Source organism: Akebia trifoliata, chromosome 9 (genome assembly GCF_017979445.1).
Source record: "Akebia trifoliata isolate Shusen 1 chromosome 9, ASM1797944v1, whole genome shotgun sequence".
Classification (NCBI taxonomy): Eukaryota; Viridiplantae; Streptophyta; class Magnoliopsida; order Ranunculales; family Lardizabalaceae; genus Akebia; species Akebia trifoliata.
Window position 1 is genome coordinate 21,554,527 of NC_141383.1, and position 22,171 is coordinate 21,576,697.

The window sequence follows — 22,171 nt, forward strand, 5'->3', positions numbered from 1 at the left end:
TTATTTTTTACATTTTTATGAGCTTTAATGTCTACTCAACGTCAACATCTATCTTAAAACATTCTGATTTTCGAGATACGACCCGTCGACTACTTAGCTGGCCAATCCCAATTTTAAGTGGATTACTTTTCTAATAAAACATTCTGATTTTCTGATTTTTAGTCCTTTTTTTTTTTTTCTTTTTCTTTTTTTTTTTTTTTTAAAGAGAATACCCGATACACCTAATTGCACTTTTATTACAAATACTTATTTTATGATGTTTGTTACCCACTCCACCTTAGTTTATCAAGTTTGTTACCTGTAAATCTTTTAGCGGAGATCTAAGTCATAAAATTCAAATTGATGGAGTTAATTTACTATTTAACATACTTTAGAATGGATCCTAATCACATCAATTTGATTTCACAAGATTATAAAGGACAAAATTTTAAGAATTATTAGAAAAAATTAATTTTCACTGTTGAATTATAATTTAAATTTGGGAGTTCGGTATCCATACATTTTGAACACTTTCGATTAAGCTCAAAAAGGTTTCATTTTTGAATTTTATTCTTTTGGATTAGAGTTTTTCCATGAAATCTAAAAGACTGTGGCGTTGGATTGCAAATTTGATCATCCGTGTAGGCCTATGGACCCTTAGTAAGATTTAAAATCATATTAAGTTAGTCATGCTAGTCTAATTCATAAAGTAAGATTTGTTCGTAAGAAATTTGATAAAGTAAGGGAGTTTTATAATAAAATTGCAACAGATAGGTCTACTTAGTAAATCCCCCTTTTTTCACTCTTTATTTTGAAAGATCGGCTACTTAACTTGTACATCCCAAATATCTTTTTTTTTACTTTTTATTCTAATCATACTAGTAGAGTGCAAGCAGAGACTTTTTAAGTCATGGAGTGCATTAAATTTAACTAACAAAATAGAATTTTGTGTCAGAGAAGTAAAAGATGATGATTTTTTGGCAGAAAAGACGTACTACAAACAAGAAGTCAAAGGTGCGTTGAATATAATAAATTCAAGACCATATTAAATAGTTTAAAAATAATTTACATCAAAAGTGAGAGAATTTTGGATGAGAATCAAGAGTTTTTAGCACCTTTAGATAATTGTAATTAGTATTTCATGGTACAATAATGTCAAGCATTATGCCATCAAATTGAAAACATATGGCTATCTCAAATATTCACCAAAATGTGGAAAGATATGTCTAAATCATCATTTCTTTTACTTACCCCCCTCTTTGAAAACACAGATCAAGGTGCCCATAGTGTGGATTTTTGTTGACAGTGCTCATAGACTCTTTTGTGCGAGCCATGCCAAGTATAACAAGGGTAGTTTTGTACATAACAAGGGTAATTTTATAAATTGGGTTTGTCATTCAATACACATGGCCTCGTGCAGGGGCGGAGCTGGTGGGGGCAATTGCCCCCACAGAACTTTGAGACACCCCTATATTTTCAACTAATTACATGCCCCATTTGTCCCCACTCCCTCACCTCTCTCCCCATTTGCCCCCACACCCTCATCTCCCACCAATTTTTGCCCCCACAGCCTCACCTCCCTCCATTCATCTTCTTCAACTATACAACTAATCATAGTTTGCCCCCACTACAAGAAAATCCTAGCTCCACCCCTGGCTCATGTGATTGCAGGATCCCAAATTCTTTGAGCACTGTAAGAAAAAAAAAATCCGGTGCCCACTTATCTTTCAAAAAAAGATTAGTTTCTACCTCCCTTATTGACAAGCAATAATTAGTGTGCCTACTTATATTTCTGAAAATTAACTAAACTCTTTTGATTGTTTGACTATGACAAATTCAATGTATAAAAAGTGTAGCCTTGTACAATAAATGTGATTGGGCGGATTATCTTCCAAGATATAGATGAGTTGCATATTGTTCCTAAGTTTTTGTTATATTTAATAATAGGTTAAGTGGGATAAGGCTTGGGTTAACCTAGTTCATTTAAGATTAAAATGAATGTAACTATTTCTTATTTTTACACATACATCTAGATCTTCCATGTTCTTTTTTTTTTTTTTTTTTTTTTTTTTTTTTTTTTTGGGGGGGGGGGATTACCTTATTATGATAATCAGAGCATTAGAGTTTGTAATCTTTCAAAATTTCCTAAGCATTTAGCTAACTTACGACTCGAAACGATCTAATTAATTAAAAAGCAAGTGGAGATCGCTTATAAATACTAATGGCTTCTTCAAAGAATTTGATATTCTTCATCTAAACTTTAGCATGGAGATTGCTTATAAGTTAGAGAAGTATTCATGAATTATATTGTAATGATCTAACTCTCTCATGGGGCATATACAAAATACTCTCTTGACGTGACATATGCTAGAACCATAAATTTTATGCCTTGGGATACACATTTACACATCCTCATAAATATGTGCAATTGTGTATCCTGAGGAAAATGAGTTATGATTCCAACTTATGGACCAGAAAAAAAAAGTTAGGAATACTTTAAAAAAATAATAATAAACAAGAAAAAGGATTTTATTGGTTACAACTTAGAAACCCTAATGAAGGGTATTTTCGTAGTTTAATTAAAAAAAGCGAGGGAATTTATCTTGTAACGTACAAACTACGATTACGTAAACTGCATTGGAAATTATAAATAAACAGAAAATAAAAAAATAAAAAATAAAAAAGTACCCATCTGTCCTTAAATGTCAGATACGTGTCGAGTTCGGGTTAGCCAAATTACATAATATCCTGAAACATGGCAGACTGACGGCGAACGCGATCAATGCTTATGACCTATCCAACTTTCTCGGTGAATTCCGTACGATTGCAGCGTCAAAAAATAGATGCACACGCGTCAGAAAGTAAAGCACAACGGCGTGTTCACTTTGACACCACTGCGACACGTTTAGGGTTTAACGATCTGACATTTGTACGAGATTGTCGGGACACTATTTGTGTATAGTCTTTTAAATAATTTGTAATAAAGTGTTATAGCTGTCAAATATATATATATATATATATCATGGGGGGCGTTCAATGGCCAACTTTTTAGCAAACTTTTTGGCAAAACATTTTTCAAACACATGAGTTAGAGGTTTTGGAATGGGCTGATTTTTTGTGAGGATGATCTCTATGGTGAGGAGATCATCATCACCAAAAATCAGCCCATTTCAAAACTTCTAACCCCATCAAAAACAGTTTACAAAAAATGGACGGTCCACGATTTTTCAACTGGTAAACATGGGTTAGAAGTTTTGGAATGGGCTGATTTTTGGTGAGGATGATCCACTCACCGTAGAGATCATCCTCACCAAAAATCAGCCCATTCCAAAACCTCTAACCCATGTTTTAAAAAATGTTTTGCCAAAAAGTTTGCTAAAAAGTTTGCCCTTGAACGCTACCCATATATCATATGTTTTTATTATTTTACTTTAAGATTATGGTGTAAGATTGGAAAATTGCAATGGCATTGTCCATGAATTTGGGTTGGGTGAAGGCTGGTTGGGTTGGGTTATGAGTCGATTAAATGCAAAAAATTCATTTTTTTTTAAACAGCATGAACTTTTCAATATAATTGGTCGAATTGACTAAAACATGTTAGTAAAGAAACGAGTCTGAACTTTGAAGTGATTTAAACCTATCCCTCTACTCATTTGGTGAATATTTCAGATGCTGCTGAGTTTGATGTTTTGAAGCTGATGACAACCCTCCTTAACTTAAAGCCTTCTCTAATAGACTAATAAAAAAAATATCCTAGAGGTCCACATTTTCAAGATCATCAACCTCTATGGTATATGATAAGGTCCCAATAATCTCACTTTAGGACCGTAATTTCATCGAGATTACCATCGTATAAATACTAGTTCCCTTAAAATAATAATAAATTTTATTAAATCCCAAATTAATATGGCTAACAATAGTTTGTTACTAATTTCAGGTAAAAAGGGCATATTTGGAAATCAACAAACGGTGTAACAACTATGGTTACAATATGCGAGCCGAAAGGAAGTTTCCAGAAAAATCTCGGTCGATTTGGGCGCCACGTCACCGCGCCGCGGCTAGGCATGACCGCGCCGAGGTCATCTCGAGGAATTTGTCTTCGAGATTTTTACAGAAACTTCTAGAAGCTTCGGTGGTTGTAACTGATTGGGTAGTTCGAAGCAAATCGTCCGAAAAGTTGACCCGATTACCCGAATACAAATGTTATAAATTGGGGGCTCTTCTCTTCTTCTCTTGTTTCATAAGTTTTGATTTTTTTCTTCTTTTAATTTTCTGTAATTTTTCCTTTTGGTGAGATCTTGAGTGTAGTGAGAACATCAAGAGTAAGCCATTGGCTCTATTGTAACTCTTTTGAGAGATCCATTCAAGAAGGAATCAAGTTGCATCTTCATCTTCTTCTCCCATCTTCTCTTTGCTTTTTAGTATTGTTGCAATATGATCCTTGCGATGATCGGCTAGATCCTCTTTAGAGAGATCAATGATGCCGAAGCAAGTTTATCCCTCTAATGTAGTTTTAATTCCTTATTTTGCTTACATGTTTACTATTCTAGAAATTCTACTTTGATTAGATGATCTACTTATATTTTTGATTCAAACTTTGATAGCCATTACTTAGATAAGCTCAAGAACGGCTATGCTTTGTGAAGAATCTGAATATAAGCTAGGCAATCTCAATTAAATCTGAATTTTCATGAATGTCTCTTGGTTACCTTTAATAATTAAACCGCTCCACCTTCCGATCCATGAGCAATGACTTGCTACATGGATTGAGTTATTCTTGGAATTGATCTACATTATGGATAGTTTGTGAAGGCTACATTGAACTCTCTAATCTCCCTTTCTTTTATCTTCAACCTCTAGTTTCTGTTTTAAATAGAATTGCAAGTTTATTTCCATATTATTTGTGCAACAAATCAGTTTTGTTTTTAAATCAATCTGTTTCAAAGCTTTGTTTTGGTTTCTAATCGAATGAATATTTGAATCTTCGTTGTCCCTGTGGAACGAATTCGACTTACCCAAAGTCCATTTCTTAATCTTAATCTCTGCATCTCTTTTGCAAGCATTACAACCGATCAAAATGAAAATGATATTACTTTGATTGTATTGAAACTCATCTTCAATACATCGTCTTTAGTCTCGCCTTAATTTTTTATCCACCACTTTTGCTTCAAAATCCTATCTTGCTTATGAGATTTAAAGGTTGACAAAGAACATAGAAGTTTAGGATTGAAGGAATGGTAAAAGAAATTTTGAAGATTAAGTACAATTAATCTTATGGTTGAAGATTAGGGATCCCTAATCCAAAATCCCACCACCTTTTACTTTAAACTCTTATCATGTTCATGATGATTGAAAGCTAAAGAAATAGAAAAAATCTTAAAATTGAATCTGGTAAAAAATCTAAGGTTCCGTCGATAGAATCTTAAGGTTAAAAATTAGTGTAAAAAAATTGTATACTCAATATTTGACTTAGTGTCGGAATAGTTTGTGCGTTAGAATGGTTTGACACAACAGTCGATGTGGTTGGCATTGAGTCAATCAGTCAATCGAGTCAACAATTGGTTCAGGTGAAGGAAGTCATGTAAAGGAATGCTAACATCCTACATGCCAATAGAAATTCTAATTTTTTTTTTCTAAGTCATTAACCATCATCTATAAATTTGATCTCTCAAAATTTCACCAATAATTATCTAAGTTAAAAAGGCAGTTAGATAATTGATTTTCTTAATATAAATAGAATTGATTTTCTTAATATAAATAGAATTGATTATCTAATAACATCGTTTCTTGTTCCCTCAAGAGGTTGGCTCAGTGGAAAAACTAGTGCTAGGGGTTTTGTCCCTCTAATCGTGTGTTCAAAATCAGGTGACCTCCTCACTTACCTTGTTGCACGATGGAAAACTTTTGTTGGGTCAAGACATGTGAATATAAGGGCTAATTATCCCATCTCAAAATGGGGTCTAGGATACTCAAAATTATCAACAACAAAAAGTACATTATTGAAGACTTGCTACCGTGTTGATACATGAGTCTTTTGTTTTGTTGACCTAATGTAGCAAACCTAAATCATCCTCCTTTTGGAGTAACAATCGTTTTAGCGGCTTGAATGTGGGTTAACATTGTGTATTGTCGTTTTCCAACTATTCGAGGCAAAATACATGGTGAGTAACACAATTAGTTGGGATTTTTCACTGCAACCATGTGGTACAACCACAATATAAACTTATTCCCATAAAAAAATAATTAGGAAAATCTTATCTAGAAAAGAACACAATTAGTTGGGATTTTGCACTGCAAACAAAACTTATTTTCTTGTACAAATCCTCCTATATTTATTCATATATTTCTTATTTCTTATATATATGTCTATTTTTTGTGATGAAAAGAGCCCTCAATGTGCAAGTGGGAAGAATGCTTAATATGGTAAGTAGACCAACTATCACTTTTTTCTGGACTTTTACTATAAATACAAAAGGGTATATGGTGATTGGTGCATTTTCATCCATACTTAGTGCCCCATACCCACTAAAACCAGATATAAAGTGAGTTTAGTCAAACATTGGTTATGAGTCACTTTTGCAGAATCAATTACTCCACCACATCAAAAGGGTATAATCCATTAAAACAAAGACATGAAGAAAACCACATTGTTTCCCATATTTTGGGCAATTTTCCTTTTTTTTTTTTTTAATGCGACTTGTATTCCTCTTCAGCCTCATCAGCCACACATAGTTTTCACCATCTTTCCAAAAGGTCCTTGTTTTTTCTTCCCAAAAATTTCATGTTTCTTATGATTTGAAGGTTGAAGAAGATAGAATCTTGAGATTACAAACGATAATAAAAAATAAAAATAAAAAATTTACCCTAGAGGAGCAGTTAAAAAAAACAAAGACAAGGGCATTTCGATCATTTTAGGTTACTATATCTTTCCAAAACCCAAATGTGTACCTTATTATTACCCAGCATTTATTTTTCTCTCTGAGTCCCAATTATTTAGAAAGGAATATTAATGCACTTTAAACATTGATGGAGATTCACTCGAAGCGATAAGAAGGAATAATCATATCTTTAAGCTACTATTGCGAGTGAATTAGGTACATGGTAGCACTTAAATATACCTTTTCACGTCAAGAGATATTGTTTTTCAAAGCACAACCCTCAGCACTAATTATTGGGTTTTGTTAACGTGTGCCCTCAGGGCACACGTTAAAGTGAAATAAATATATTTAATTATTTGATTATGAAAATATAAAGACATAATCCGCCTATATATATGTGATGGGGTCCTAAACTCGTAGGCCCGACTAGTAGGGACAAGGCAGCTAGCCTCTTAGAGCATCATATCTCACCTAAATCCCTCAAGTGCATGCAATACCCCACAAACCAAACATACCAAATAAATAGAGATAAATCCATGTGGTTGGCCAATGAGGGGGTTTGAATTCAAGATCTCTCCCTTTTTAGAGGGATGCCTTGGCCTCTACACCCAACATTCGTTTTGTTTAATTCACATATCTCATATATCATTATTCCTATGTTAAACAGGTAGCTTTGAGGTTGTAAAATTGGTTGAATCCCAACTTGGAGAAAAAATATGTTTGGAAAAATCATTGAAAAAGTGGTTCATACAAAAAAAAAATTGGCATCTAATCGAAAAAATTACCTATTATTTAAAAAACTAATAATTCACTACAATTTTTTTGTACCTGGAAATTTTATGATTATTTTCAAATTAATTTGAATAGACCTCGCCAAATAATTTCCGAATCCAAACTTGTTTACTTGTTTGTTGATGCCATATGAATTTAGTTATGTACGACACTCTCTTTATGGAGAACTGCAAATTTAGGTGATGGAAGCCAAAACGCCACAACATGTATAGGGAAGCATTAAGAGCTAGTGGACATCACTAAGGAAATTGACACAAATCATCTACCTCAAGGTTGTTAATTAAAAGTGCTAGGCGGGACTTAAGCGGTCGACCTCCTTAGGGCTTTGGCGGGGTCTAAGCAACAAAATGTTTTAATTTTCTATATGTAGTAAATGTCATAGAACAATATGTAAGTCAATACAACTAATATATAAGAAAAATGAAAACAATTTAATCACAAATAATGAAGTAATTAGATGTCCCTCACAAATCTTTGTTATTATAATAAGATTAAGCTGAATAAGTGTATGTTGAAACCAAAATTTGGAAGTCCAAATGTACTCCGACCTATTCATCTAACTTATTATTATCAAGGTCATCCTTGTCAAAATGAATAAAATTACAATCTTACGACCCTAAAAGGCTACCACGTTAGTTAATTTTTAGTTTTCTATAAGGCTACTGCAACCCTATACGTTAGTTAATGTTGTCTTTGAAATAGCCAAAGTTACGATTTTAAATTACAAAAGGATCTTTAAAATTTATTAAATGATAAAATAGGAAAATATAAGATTATCTATTTCAAAATTTTAAAATTTAATTTTTTGAAGTAATTTTAGTCGTGCATAAATCCTAAATTGTTCCATACATTTGTGTTTGCACACACCACCTACTAGTTCTTTTTAATCTTAGATACACTTCAAAAGTTTAGCTAATTTTTTAGAAATCTCTTATGTTCTAAAATTGATTAAATACCTTTTAAAATACAATTTATACAAAATTATTTCATAAAAATATCATTTTAACCCTAAATTTTTTAAACTCCAATTAAAGCTGGTAAAGCCTAGGCGCTTTGATGGTCTCAATAGAAAAAACAGGGCCATGCGGGTTTTTTGAAAACAAAGATCTACTTAGTAAGATTAAGGATTTTTCAAGTTCGTTATAAGAAAATTAATCCTATTTGTGATACTGATGTAATCGAAAATTTGGATTCCATGTCAAGATCAAATATTAGTAGTCATCTGAAACTATAATGAAAAAAATACCCAAAAAAAAAAAATTAAAAAATCCCTATCATTGAATCTCAATGATTGGTAATATTTTGATAGTTTTTTAGATTTTGCTAATATTGTTTTATTAGGATTCACTTGTAGTGGTAGAGGTACGTATTCCGTAAGCTATATCATATTTCAATAATTTTGTACAGATTTTTCAAATATTCTTTTATCAAAATTAATATATGTCTCTTATTTGACATCATTTTCTCTACCTCATATGCTATATGAAATTTATGGCATAGGCTTCTACAAGTTATTTTTGAGTTCATGGAAACATATGCAATGACTTAGGAAGAAATGTATGTATGTATGTATGGATGTATGGATGTATGATTATAAGCACGCATGTATATAGACGTACATATGAGGATGAATGTTTGACACTAAGGCCTTACTTGGTATGTTGCAAATCATTTGTGAATGCAAATAATTTTCAAAAATCAATTTTATTGGTGTTTGGTTACACAATGGAAATGATTTCCATTGTAAAAGAAATTGCAAGGATTACCTAAATTCTTAAGAAATTTCAGCAAATGATTTGAGGCAAATAAAGTACCGTAAATCATTTTAGAATTTATTTGACACCAATCTATGCATATCAAAATTACTAAAATACCCCTTATCAAGCAAAGTATAAAGTACCCTCTGTACTTAGTACAACAATAAACACATAAAGTAAAGAAAGTACCCTCCTCGACACATTAAATTGCTTATTGAAATTATGAAAATACCCCTCATCAAAGAAACTTTTAAATTAAAAAATAAACCCTCAATACTTATTGTAATAACATGCATATGAATTCACAAAAATACATCTCATCATAACATTTACTTACATATAAAATTACAAAAATACTCCTCTTCAATTTATTACAAAATATCCCTCATTGTGGAGGTATTTTTGTAATTTGAATGGTTTCTTTGATGATGGGTATTTTTATAATTCCAATATATAAGTTAATATATCTTCCGATAGAAATATTTTTATAAATTCATATGATATTAGTGTAGAAAGTATTGAGGGTATACTTGAAATTTGAATAATTTCTTTTATGTGGTTGAGTAAGTTTAACTTGTTTTCACATTTTATTTAACAAGAAACCACAACAATTTTTTTTGTTGTAAATACGAATCAAACACAAAAAAAGATTCACAATAGATTTCCCATATGTTACAAGGCAAAAGTAAAATTTTCTTCGCAAATCATTTGTATTTCAAAACATTTGCAGATGCAAATAATTTACTAAAATCAATTTTATGGGTGCTTGGTTACATAAGGCAAATAATTTGCATTGCCAAAAAATATTGCATGGGTCACTTAAATTCTCAATATATTTCAGGAAATGACTTGTCGCACAAAAAGTACCGCAAATCATTTGCAAAATTATTTGAATTCAATTTATGCATATTAAAATTACTAAAATACCCCTTATCAAAGACATTAATTGAACTACAAATTACGAAAATAATCCCAATACATGTTGCAACAATATCCAGTAAATTTATGAAAAACCCCACCATCAAAAATTCATTAAATTGCGCCCTGAACTTATAAAAATACTCATCATCAAAGAAAATGTTAAATTATAAAAATAGCCCTCATTACTTGCTATAATAACATGCATCTGAATTCACGAAGATACATGTCAAAATACCCTCTAATTAGTGTTGATGCAAAAATATGGCTGTTATGGAGGTATTTTTGTAAATTCATATGTATATTATTGTAATAAGTATTGAAGGTATTTTTGGAATTGGGCTACTTAATTTCTTTAATGATGTGTATATTTTGTAATTCCAATATTCAGGTTAGAATACAATTTAGAGGGATATTTTTGTAAATTCATATGTATCTTAATGTAGCAAGTGCTTAGGGTATTTTTGTAATTTGGATAATTTGACGAGGTCGAATTTCAAGTTCTATTTTGAATAGAAATTCTTGCAAAAAAATTTGCATCACAAATATCAACCAATCGCAAAATATGATTTCGCGAGAGATTTATTTTCTTGTGGTAACCAAGCAATAGTAAATTTTTTATCGTAAAACATTTGCGGTGGAAATCATTTGCAATACAAATGATTTGTAGTATACAAACAGATGTAGAGCCTTACTTGGAAACATATCTATATTCATTATTCAAATCTCGAAAGTCCCCCATAATTACATCTCTATAAATATCTACACAATTCCATCTCTATAAAAGTGGATGGTGCGAGTAATCCTAATCCTCGTCCGAGTGGAGGCGGTTTTATTCTCAGAGATTTTTTTGGGGTTGGCTCTAATAATGTGGCTGAATCTTTAGCCCTTCTTCATGCATTGGAAGTTCTTAATATATGGTTGGATTGAGAGTAGAGAGAAGAGAAGGAACAGAAGAGAAGAGAAATTCAATTTCTCTCCATCATGTTTGGATTGACAAGAGAGAACAAGGGACAACTTTGAAATTTTAAAATACCTTAAAAAGAGATTTAGGGGTCTAGTTGAAATTATAAAATATTTCAAAAGGGTTTCTCTTTTCTACTCTCGACTTTTGGAGAGAGAAAACTCACCTTTTTTTTTCTCATCTTCTCTCTAGTTCTTTTCTCTTCTCTCCCCACTTAACAATCCATATAAGAGAAATGGAGGGAAACTCATTTATTTTCTCTTCCCTTCTCTTCTCTTCTCTTCATTTTTCTCAATCCAAACACAGCCTAAGGATCTCAATGTTATTGTGGAGATTCATTCTTTGCTCTTAATCAAATGAATCAAGGGAGAAGGAGTGCCCTGGATAATTCAACATCATATTTTTCAGATTCAGAAACATCTCTCCTGTTTCAACTGGAAAATTCAATACTCATGAAGGTGCATTAGCCAAGTTTGTTATATATTGAAATTCTCCCATGTAGTTCCATTCTTTATCTGTCTTTCCTTGGCTCACCAAGCAAGCTTTGTTGGGGGACAGATTGAAGCTTCTTCATACCCGCCTTGTAATTTAAGTTATTTTGTTGTTCTTAGTTTAGTTTTTTAATATAATTTCTCTTAGCAAAAAAAATAAATATATACACATCCACTATATGACAATACAAAATTAACAAATATTTCAAGCTAGACAAGCATTTTTTTTTTTTTTTATAGACAATAAATTTTAGGAGAAACCCTAAGTAGTTGGCTCAATGGCAATTTCGGACCCATAAGCAATTAATGCCCGTAGGTCGTGAGTTCAATAATCAGTATGGGTATTAATTCCTTAGGGCCACCCGTGAGGGCGCACCCTCACTTACCTGGTGCGTGTGTTGTAGGGCGTTACACATGCCTCAGGACTAGTCCTTGGACAAGACCATTGTCTATGGACTAGGCAAAACCTAGATACTGGCTCGGTCCACTGTCTACAGGGATATTGGGTAGTCAAACAGAAAGAAATTTTAGGAGAAATAAATACAGCCGAGGGGGGCGACAACCTTTAAAAGATAACAAATAAATAAACAATAGAATTCCATGTGAAAGATAGGCCCACACGAGAAAGACGATAAAAGCACTTAAAAGTAAATAATCATGGAATCCCACAAAAAGATAAAAAATAAAAATAAAAATAAACCCAAAAAATTATAATTAAGTATTTCACGTGCCGAATATAAGTTTGAGCTTAACCTACCCCACATCTTTAGAATAAGGCTTTGATGATAATGATGATAGTGGTGGGCACCCATTTTACAGTTTGATATTGCTCCAACAGTTTTTATCATTCATTTGCGCACTTATTAAAAGCCAAATCACATCAGTTTTTGTTTTGGAAGCACCACTCATATGAGTTATAGCTCCTAGCTTCGAGTGTACCATATTTTAACAATAAAGGCTACTGGTAAAGGATATGAAAAGTGCAACATGGGCCAGCAAGTTATCCCTGAGTAATCTACCAATGAAAAAAAGAAACAATAATGCTGAAGTGACCTCAAGTTTGTACCTCACATCGCACATTCTAACGTGAAAACAGAAAAATCATCTATGGTTCTTGTACAGTTTCCCGTCAAGATGTGCGATGTGAGATACAATCTTGAGATCACTCCAGCATGACTCAAACAGAAATGTTCTTAATCTTGGAAGAGCAAAAAAAAAATTCATTCGTCAATAAGGGTATTTAGGTTGCCTTTATTAATATATTAGAGTAGACCAACGGTTGAGGCGTGTCATCTATTTCAAAAGTTGAACATAGTCTAAAATTAGTCAATTAAAATTTTAATGATAATACATTATGGAAGGCCCATTAGCTCAGTTGGTTAGAGCGTCGTGCTAATAACGCGAAGGTCGCAGGTTCGAGACCTGCATGGGCCACTTTTGTTGTTGAAGTGCTTTTTGGGGAGGGAACCAAATCATTCAAACATGTATGCTTATGGTTCTAAATCTTGTCATCTTTTTAAGGGAAAATTACTTAATGGTCCTTAAAGCTAATTTTAATTTCTGATTAGTCCTCGACTTTTAGGAGTGAGCTAATTAGTCCATTTAGTAAATTCCTCTTTTTTAATCAGTCCTTGAACTTAAAGCATGTTGACACTTTTTGAAGAGTGTTGTTGTTGGGAATTTCTGAGGTGTTTGGGAGGTTAACATGACTTCAAATTTGATATGAGCAGTCCACACGTGAGAGACAATGGGCTAGGAGTCAAGTTACAGATTGCAGAAGGTGTTGGATAGCAAACCAAGCAACTAAAGAGTTGGTCTCTACTACAATCTAAATCTATCCTAAGGTCAAATATAGAAAACTAAAGTCTAGAGTCCTTTTTAGAGGTGGTTACATTATCATCATTTTATATCTAAGTTGGAAAAGTAATTTTTCAAAATTGTGGCTTTAAATACTTTGTAAGAAATAAATTATTTTGTTGCATTGTTGTTGTGGTGTGTAGTAAGTAGAAATATTATATATCCTATAAAAAAAATACATCAATGTTGAAAGGCCTAAAATGGTGTTTTTAAAAAGCATGAGGTGTTATTAGCAGAAACACACCATAAGCCATAAAAATGGTGTGCAAGTAACATAAATGAATTTTTTTTTGTTGGTTTTTAGCCTTGAAAACATGATTATGTCTTTCCCAAGTAACTTGAAATTAGTCTCACAATGAATAAAATTGGTGAGATCAACAATAATTATTGGTGAGCTCAACAATAATTAAAATTGTTGAGCTTGATAATAAATAAAACTGGTGAGATTGACAATAATTATTGATGAGCTCGACAAATTCTTTTTTTTAAAAATATTTCAAACTCAACAATAAAAGTATTGAACTCAAAAAAAAAAAAATTCTGACCTCGACACTATAAAACCCACATGTTTTCATTTTCTTGAGTTTTTCCAACTAAAATACATGGAAAGATCTACTTAAAACTTTATGTAAAGACTTGTGCAAATGATTTCAAGCCAAAAGAACCATCCTTGATTGATTTTATCTAAAAACAAAGCAAAAGAATTGAAAATCCCTATTATTTTACGTACTTCTTCAAAATGCTTAAAAACCCCTTAAAAATGGCTTCTTCTTCCTTCTCAAATCCTTTTCATCGAAATGGCGTCTCCAAAACTTGACTAGGATGCTAAAAATCCAAATTTTTTTGGACAAAAATGATGAGTTTGAATGCTTAGGGTAATTTCAATATTTCAAATGTGAGAAATGTCTAGAATAGGGTCCAAGGACTAATTAAAAAGGGGGAATTTATTATATGAACTATTTAGCTCACCTCTAAAAGTTAGGGACTAATAAAAAAGAAAAGTTAGCGCTAGAAACCATTGAGTAATTTTTCTTTTTTTAAAACTATGTAGACCAAGTTTCAGTCGGCCAACTATAAGGGGTCTCAAGCATATATATATATGTTCATGTTCAAGGGCCAATATGTGTTAGAAGTTTCAGAATGGGCTAAGTTTTTGTGAGGATGATCTCTATGATGAGAAGATCATCTCAATTCGAAACTTCTAAGTTCATCAAAAGTAGTTTATAAAAAAAGGACGGTTCACGATTCTTCAACTTATAAACATGAGGTTAGAAGTTTCAGAACAAGCTAATTTTTTGTGAGGATGATCCCCTCATCACAGAGATCATCCTCACCAAAAATTAGCTCATTCAGAACTTCTAACTCATGAGGGCAAAACACATTTGTCAAATAGTTGGCTCTTTTACATGTCCTATATATATATATATATATATATATATATATATATATATAGTGATATAGTGTTCGGTAAGCAACGTTAGACACCACTGTTGGGAGTCAAAATTTGTCCAATATGACTTAAAAGTTTCAGATTGAGTTGAGTTTATGCATGAATGATCTCTATGGTGAGGAGATCATCCTCACAAAAAAAGCAGCCCAATCTGAAACTTCTAATCCCATAAAAAATGGTTTACAAATTAATGATAAAAAATCAACGACCCACTATTCTAAACCACTTTTGATGGGGTTAGAATTTTCAAATTGGGCTGATTTTTTGTGAGGATGATCTCCCCAAAAAAAAATCAGCCTATTCCGTAATCTCTAACCCATATAGGACAAAGGCATTGGCTGCCTAATTAACGTTAGATGCCATATGGGACCATATATATATATTTGTCCTATAAAAATTTATTTTCATTAAGGCGCAGTTCTTCTCCTATTGAAGTTATTATTATGAAACAAGTGTGATGCCTACCAAAGACTCATTGATGCTTAAGTTGGATCACAAATCAAAGATGTGCTGAGAATTGCATAGAGTTTAGGTGAGCAAAGTTCAAGAATTGCTCGTCTTTTAAATTAGGCTTCCTCCTTTTTATGGTATATTGGTGATTTTCTCATTTAAGTTGGTTAGGGAAAGATGGGTGGTAGCTCGGTTTCCCTATCCAAGCATCCATGGTTGATCTGACGAAAAAAGATGAGCCCAGTGGAGAATGTGCCTCAGAATGCCCGAATCCTTAATGAATATAGGTTTGCAAGAGTTTGACCCTTACATCAACTATGATGCCTTTGAACTACATAAACTAGTTTCCCCACAATAGAATTTATGTTCATGACTTAAGCAAGTTATTAAGTGCTTAATAATAATGAAATTCTAGAACTCCACAAACGCCCGACCCCAAACTATAGTATGGTCAGCTTGGCCCATTTTTAGACTCTTATGTGGATCTAATAGGCCCAAATATATCCAAGTTGAGGTCCAATCCTGGTAAACCAGTTGAAGTTCAAGGCCTAGCTTGGACCATAGGCCCAGTTTTTCATATGCAACAATGGGATTGTGTTGTGTCTAAAACTACTACGTACTTCACAATATTGTCAATGGATCATAAACCTAAACCACGCGTGCCATGTGTACCAAAAAATACTAAAATAAACCGCTTAACAACCTTCTACCAACCAATCACTCTTGCTCATTTAATACACATGGCATCATGCCATTGGTTCATCAACTTTGGACATAAATTTCAAAATAGCAAATCTCTGGTGTTGTTGTATGTGTACAAGGAGAGGGAATACATATTCTCCATCAAAGCAGGTGTGAGTCTCATCAACTATATATCGTAAGAGAACGAATTGAAGAGCACAATCCAGGTGTTAATTATAGCCTCACCATTATCTTAAGAGTCATGATAATCTGACACTCCCATCACAAAACCGTAGATCATTTACCTCGGGATACACAAGAAAAAGATTTATGGTTCTACATATCCCAAGGCAAATGATCTACGGTTCTGTGATGGCAGCGTAGGTCCGAGGGGGGGAGTCAGAAAATCATTATTCTTACCTTAATTCAGATCTCCTTTTGCCATTAGATACACATTTTGGGCCCATTTAATCATGGGCTTTATCAATAGGCTTAGGAGTGGGCTGCAAGAACATGATTAATTCAATGTTGGTATGTTAGAGTAGAGATGTGCACCTTCCATGCCATATGACATCATGATTGATCAAGAAAGAATCAAAAATGAGTTTACCTGATTAGAGAAATGAATCTTTTCAAATCCCCTTAATTATGAGATAATTATTAAATTCCTTAATTAATGGGCTTAATCTTTCAAGTCACTTTTTTTCAAAGTAAGAGTATTACAAGCCTCGCTAAGTTAGTAAGGATATCACCCTTACTAAGGGTCCTTGGGCTCAACTTTTGGCATCCAAAACCATGATCATTTTTTGGATCTGCTTTTCCATGGAATCTAGAGGGTTGTGTTTTGGATTGCCAATGTGGTAATCCATTTGAGCAAAACGACCCTTAGTCACTACGTGAAAACTAAAAATTTTGCCATGAAAATTGGCCGGGCCAAACCCCACAAATTTTAGAAATCAAATTTTGATGGCCCATGACAGTTGAAAATTTTTATGTTCCCCAATTCGACGGTTTAGAGCCATCAAATTTCTCCCATCCTCCATTAATTAGATGGTTTTGGTCCGTTGAAAAGAAAAAATTGACAATAAAATTTTGATGCCTTGGTCTGTCAAATTTTATGAAATTTGATGGCTTTGAACCGTTAAATATAGGCTTTGTTCACGTTGTGAGTAAGGCTTAAAATCTTACTAAGTTATTAAACTTGGCTTTTGGATCACTCAGATTTGGGGTCAGGTCCCACCCATTTCATGCCTATTGCAGTTGGTAATACCATTTAAAATTTGATATACCATCCCATCTTAGAGATTGAAAACTCGATGAATTACAATTAGCTTAAGAAGAGCTTAGATAGAGGATCACAAAGCTATGGGAAACAACTTTAGAAGGGATATCTAAATCAATTCTATTCTAGAAAATCATATAACCTAATCCAAATATAAAATTTAAGAATCGTGATAATCTGACTACCCCACGTGGCACACTCAATAGACTCTCCTGACGTGACAAGTTCGGAACCATAGATCTGTACACATCAGGATACAAATTTGCATTTCCCCATAAAAATGTGTATCCCGAGGGAACTGTGAATCCTGAGGCATACAGATCTAAGGTTCCCAAACTTGTCACGTCCGGAGAGTCGATCAAGTGTGCCACATGGCGTTGTCAGATTATCACGACTCAAAATTTAATTCTACTATTTCTGAAAAAGAAAAATATGGTCTATCCCATATGCACCTTATTGCAATGCATCCAATCTCTATATCATCATTAATTATAAAGACTTCTAAACTAGAAACATTTTGAATTTATCTCTATTAATGTCAAATTGCTACCTTAATCATAATAGAAGTGAGGCTTGATCCTAAAATTTAAACATTTTCTAAAATTTTCTAAATTCTTTGGTCAATTTATTTACAAATTTGGACATTGATTTCACCTTAGATGTCAAGCATTAGAGACTTGACAGTGAACCACATGTCGAGCATAGGAGTGAGGCTTGTAGAAATATATATCCTTATATTTCCTACAAAATAAAATATCTAAACATGTTTTACTACAAAAACATAATTCTGAGAAATGTTAAATATTTCATAATCCCCATTTTTAGTAGAAACATGCAATAATCCATAAGAAAAAAAAAACTTCATTAAGCATAACATAATGAGATTGAAGAGTTTGAAGGATTTTTTGAAAGATTGAGAAGAGTTTGAAGGAGAAGCTAATCAAACAACATAGTTGCTGTTTACTCAAAATCTGGATCTAATTGCGCTTGGAATCATCAAAGTGTTCCATCGCAATTGCTTTACTTCAATCCTGCACCATCCAAATCCGCAAAAGTAACAATTTAAACCTCTTATAACAACTTAATTATTTGCAAGATTTCAAACTTGATAAGGAATAAATATTTCTTCTTACATTCCTATTGTTCACAGAAACTGATTCAGGCGGCAAATGCGGAGTGTACCTAGCCCACTATTATTAACCAGATTAGGAAACAAAAATTGCCTAGATTATTAGGGTAAATTACTATTTTGTGATCAACTTTTGACGAATTTACGATTCTGGCTCATTGTTCATTTTAATTACCAAAATGTGAACGGGTAACCAATTTGGAGGTTTTAAAGTGACTATTTCACAGGTTTAAAGTGACAATTTTGCAAGTTAAAAGATAAATTGTCACTTTAAAACTGTCATTGCCCCTTCACGTTTTGGTAATTAAAATGAACAGTGAGCCAGAATCCTAAATTTGTCAAAAGTTGATCACGTTTTCATAAATATCTCTTAAAATTACATTCTTTGGAAGATCTTACGATAAATCTAAGTCATTTAGAGACTTACATTTTTGGCTGCAGTGCTAAATGCTTCTCGGTGGGGTATCTCTGGATTGGCCGCTTTGATCCTTTGTATTTCCTCCCTTCAAGATAAAGAATCATAAACAAGAAAATATTCCCATGAGACTGACATAGATAAGTTAGGGATGATGGAAATAAGTTAGGAGCAATGTAATAATATATATGAGATGCACTATCATTGTTATGATGCAACTCAACATATATTTTAGAGATTAGGATTGGCATCAATAAGATAAATTAGATTGTATAGATTTATTATTTTTTCTACATTGATGAACAAAGTAGTAGTGTTAGTAGTAGAAGAAGAATATAATATATAATAATTATCAATAGTTGTACTAATAGCAAAGACAGTAATACTAGTAGTGAAAACATAAACAATGGTAGGAATATTTTCTTTTTCTCACTTCATGAATCGATTATAAGCTGATGGAAGTCTGTGTTTCCTCTCAGGTGCTGTTAAACAAACCATCACAAACAAAACAAAATGTGAGAAAAATGGTGAATATGACATTAACTATAAGAAGTGCAATTCTATTTCAAAGAGAAAGGAATGGAAGCTATTTACGTTTAACAACATAAGGTTCTTTCGGGTTCATCGGCTGGTTCGATGTTGATGATGATGACGACGATGATTGGCCGTTGCAATAATCAGTGCAGAAACCCTGCTAAAAGGATGTATTTGAATATAGATTGTAAGAAAAGGGTATGCAAGTGATTATGTTATTAGTTTTCACTTTTAATGAATGAAACAAAGATCTATTTGTTAAGATCTTTTCCCTCAAGTCCACAAGGGTGAAACAAAGACTGATGGTCTATCCAAGTTAGGATCTTAAGCATTTTTCATGTTTTCTTATCTCAATTACTTGACAAAACTTCAAAAAGAGAGATAAGAAAGATAAACATTTGACACCAAAAAAATAAGTATGGGAACACCAAGTCCCATACCGTTAATGCTCAGGAGACAACATTGTTAATTTCAAAGAAAATATTTAGTTTTGGAATTTGGAGACTAACCTGAAAACCACCCATCTGATGATCTAGACACTGGCCTTGAAGTGGAGGCCTAGTGCTAAGAAAGGAAAGATTGCTACAATGACCACATTTGACAGTCACAGTATCTATGGATGGTTTACATGGGATTCCAACCTGAAATAATAAATAACCAACAAAATATTAACTAAATTTAGATTCTTGTTGCAATTGAAAAAAAAAAAAAAAACTATTGATATTTAACGTGAAATTTAATTTTTGAAAGGCTACTTCAAGAATGGGTTTTCAGATCTTCTTGTTTTAAGTAAGACCCACCATAGTTTTCTTCAATGTTCTTAACATAAAATCTATAAAGAGGGTAATTTCTCCATAAAAAAGAAGATTTAGAGGAAAAAAATTTCTCAAAACTTTGATTTCTATTCATATAGTTCTCTATCTTTGCTTCTGTATGTTAAAAAACAAAAAAAACAAAAAAACAAAAATTAGAAGAAATGAGTTTTCTCAAAACTTCGATTTGTTTTCATGTAGTTCTCTATATATTTGCTTTCTCTACATAGTTGAATATAGCTAGGTATAAGAAGTATGAGTTTCTCCGTAAATTACCGCTAAAACAGTTTTGCAGAAGTTGCAGCGAACATAGCAAAGATGGTCTGAGGGAGGAAAGAAATCCATGGAGATTTCCGTGAGAAATAGAGAAGGAGAGAGTGAAGTATGTGAGATGAGAAAGAGATGGTTTGAGCTTTTGAAGTTTGAAGAGTGTATGGAAATCTAGGGTTTCCTATGGAGGTAAGTTTTGGGGATGTGAAAAGAAAATCTAGGGTTACTAAACTTGTTATAACTCCAGCAGAAATTACAGTGATGGGTTGCACGACCACAAAACTACCACGCGACGCAGACAGTGACAGATAAAATCAGAGTTATAAAATCCAATCTTGCAGGATATCTTGAAGATGATCACTGAGTACAATAATACAAGCGCGTATACCTTGGTGTAGATTGGCTGTTAGAACTTGGATTCCTCGAAGGGAGAATATTGTGGGGGCCTTTGGACACCTTTATCCACCCAAGTGAGAGGTCTAGGACCCTAGGGTTCACAATCCTACAAATGGCCAAAAAAAAATTCATCATTTTTTTTAAGAGTTGTGATAATATGACTCCCCAATCACATAACCTCATTTGTCTCGGGATACACATAATCATAAATCTTTTTACGATTCTATGATGGGGGTGCGGGGGCGTTTGTCAAAGGAGAGTGTCATATCATCTCTTTTTTTAAATGACAGGGATGTCTGGAGCATAGTACAAGTCCGACTAGCAAGGGCGAGAAAACTGATCTCTTAGAGCATCATATATCATTCAAATCCCCTAAGTACATGCAATTAATGCTCCACAAGCCACACATACCCATAGTCAAGAAAGTTGGAGTACGGATTTAAAACGACAAGGAAAAGAGTTGTGTTGGAGTGACCTCAAGATTGTACCACGTATCACACATCTTGACGTGATAGTGTGTACGAATCAAAAAGCATCTATGGTTCCTACACATCGGGATGTGTGATATGAGGTACAATCTTGAGGTCACTTCAACATTATTCCAAGGAAAAAACTTCAGAAAAAACATAGAAAACGAGAAAGAAACCATAGGATATCTATTTTAATTTATTCTATATTTCTAATATAACATAAACATAATTATACATGTTATAATGCAAAATAAATAAATAAATTGTTTTCTCATCAACATTTCTTTTGTTCAAAATAAGGCACTATTGATGATAACATCAAGATATTATCACATATTTCTATATTTATGAATCACCAAATTCTATTATGTATCAAATAACTTATTTATCGTTTTAATTGTCAAATGTACAATTTGTGTTCTAAACACATTTTTTTTCCTTCAAAAAACGTCGTTTTTTGTTATCATGCAGATATCATGTAAACTAGGATAAATCCCTATGGGTGATCAACGAGGGGGCTTGAACTTAAAATATCTCCCTTTTTGGAGGGAGGCCCTGGCCACTACAAATTTCTTTCATGAAGTTGATAGTTACTTATAAAGTTTAATGATGGTTAGTTAGGTAGCATCATGTTAATAAATTGAGT

The 22,171-nt window shown here is 32.9% G+C and overlaps 1 protein-coding gene and 1 non-coding gene across 4 annotated transcripts; one reads left to right on the forward strand and one right to left on the reverse strand.

Moving 5' to 3' along the window:
• Window positions 1–13,139: 13,139 nt before the first annotated feature.
• TRNAI-AAU (transfer RNA isoleucine (anticodon AAU)) lies at window positions 13,140–13,213 on the forward strand. The gene has a single exon. It is a non-coding gene; the product is annotated as a tRNA-Ile (tRNA).
• A 5,027-nt stretch (window positions 13,214–18,240) lies between these two features.
• Window positions 18,241–21,255, reverse strand: CRC (Plant-specific transcription factor YABBY family protein). 3 transcript variants are annotated; one of them, XM_086454117.1, is made up of 7 exons: window positions 20,666–21,251; window positions 20,087–20,218; window positions 19,638–19,737; window positions 19,477–19,525; window positions 19,056–19,131; window positions 18,633–18,689; window positions 18,251–18,530 (listed from the first exon to the last, which is right to left on the reverse strand). In XM_086454117.1, exons 1-7 carry the CDS (start codon window positions 20,732–20,734, stop codon window positions 18,525–18,527), a joined length of 489 nt encoding a protein of 162 aa, XP_086310243.1. In that variant the 5' UTR covers window positions 20,735–21,251; the 3' UTR covers window positions 18,251–18,524. The 3 variants fall into 3 exon arrangements, with proteins under 3 accessions (XP_086310246.1, XP_086310243.1, XP_086310244.1); XM_086454118.1 differs by having other exon boundaries at window positions 18,254–18,530; window positions 19,638–19,734; window positions 20,666–21,248; XM_086454120.1 differs by lacking the exon at window positions 18,633–18,689 and having other exon boundaries at window positions 18,241–18,530; window positions 20,666–21,255.
• Window positions 21,256–22,171: the final 916 nt, after the last annotated feature.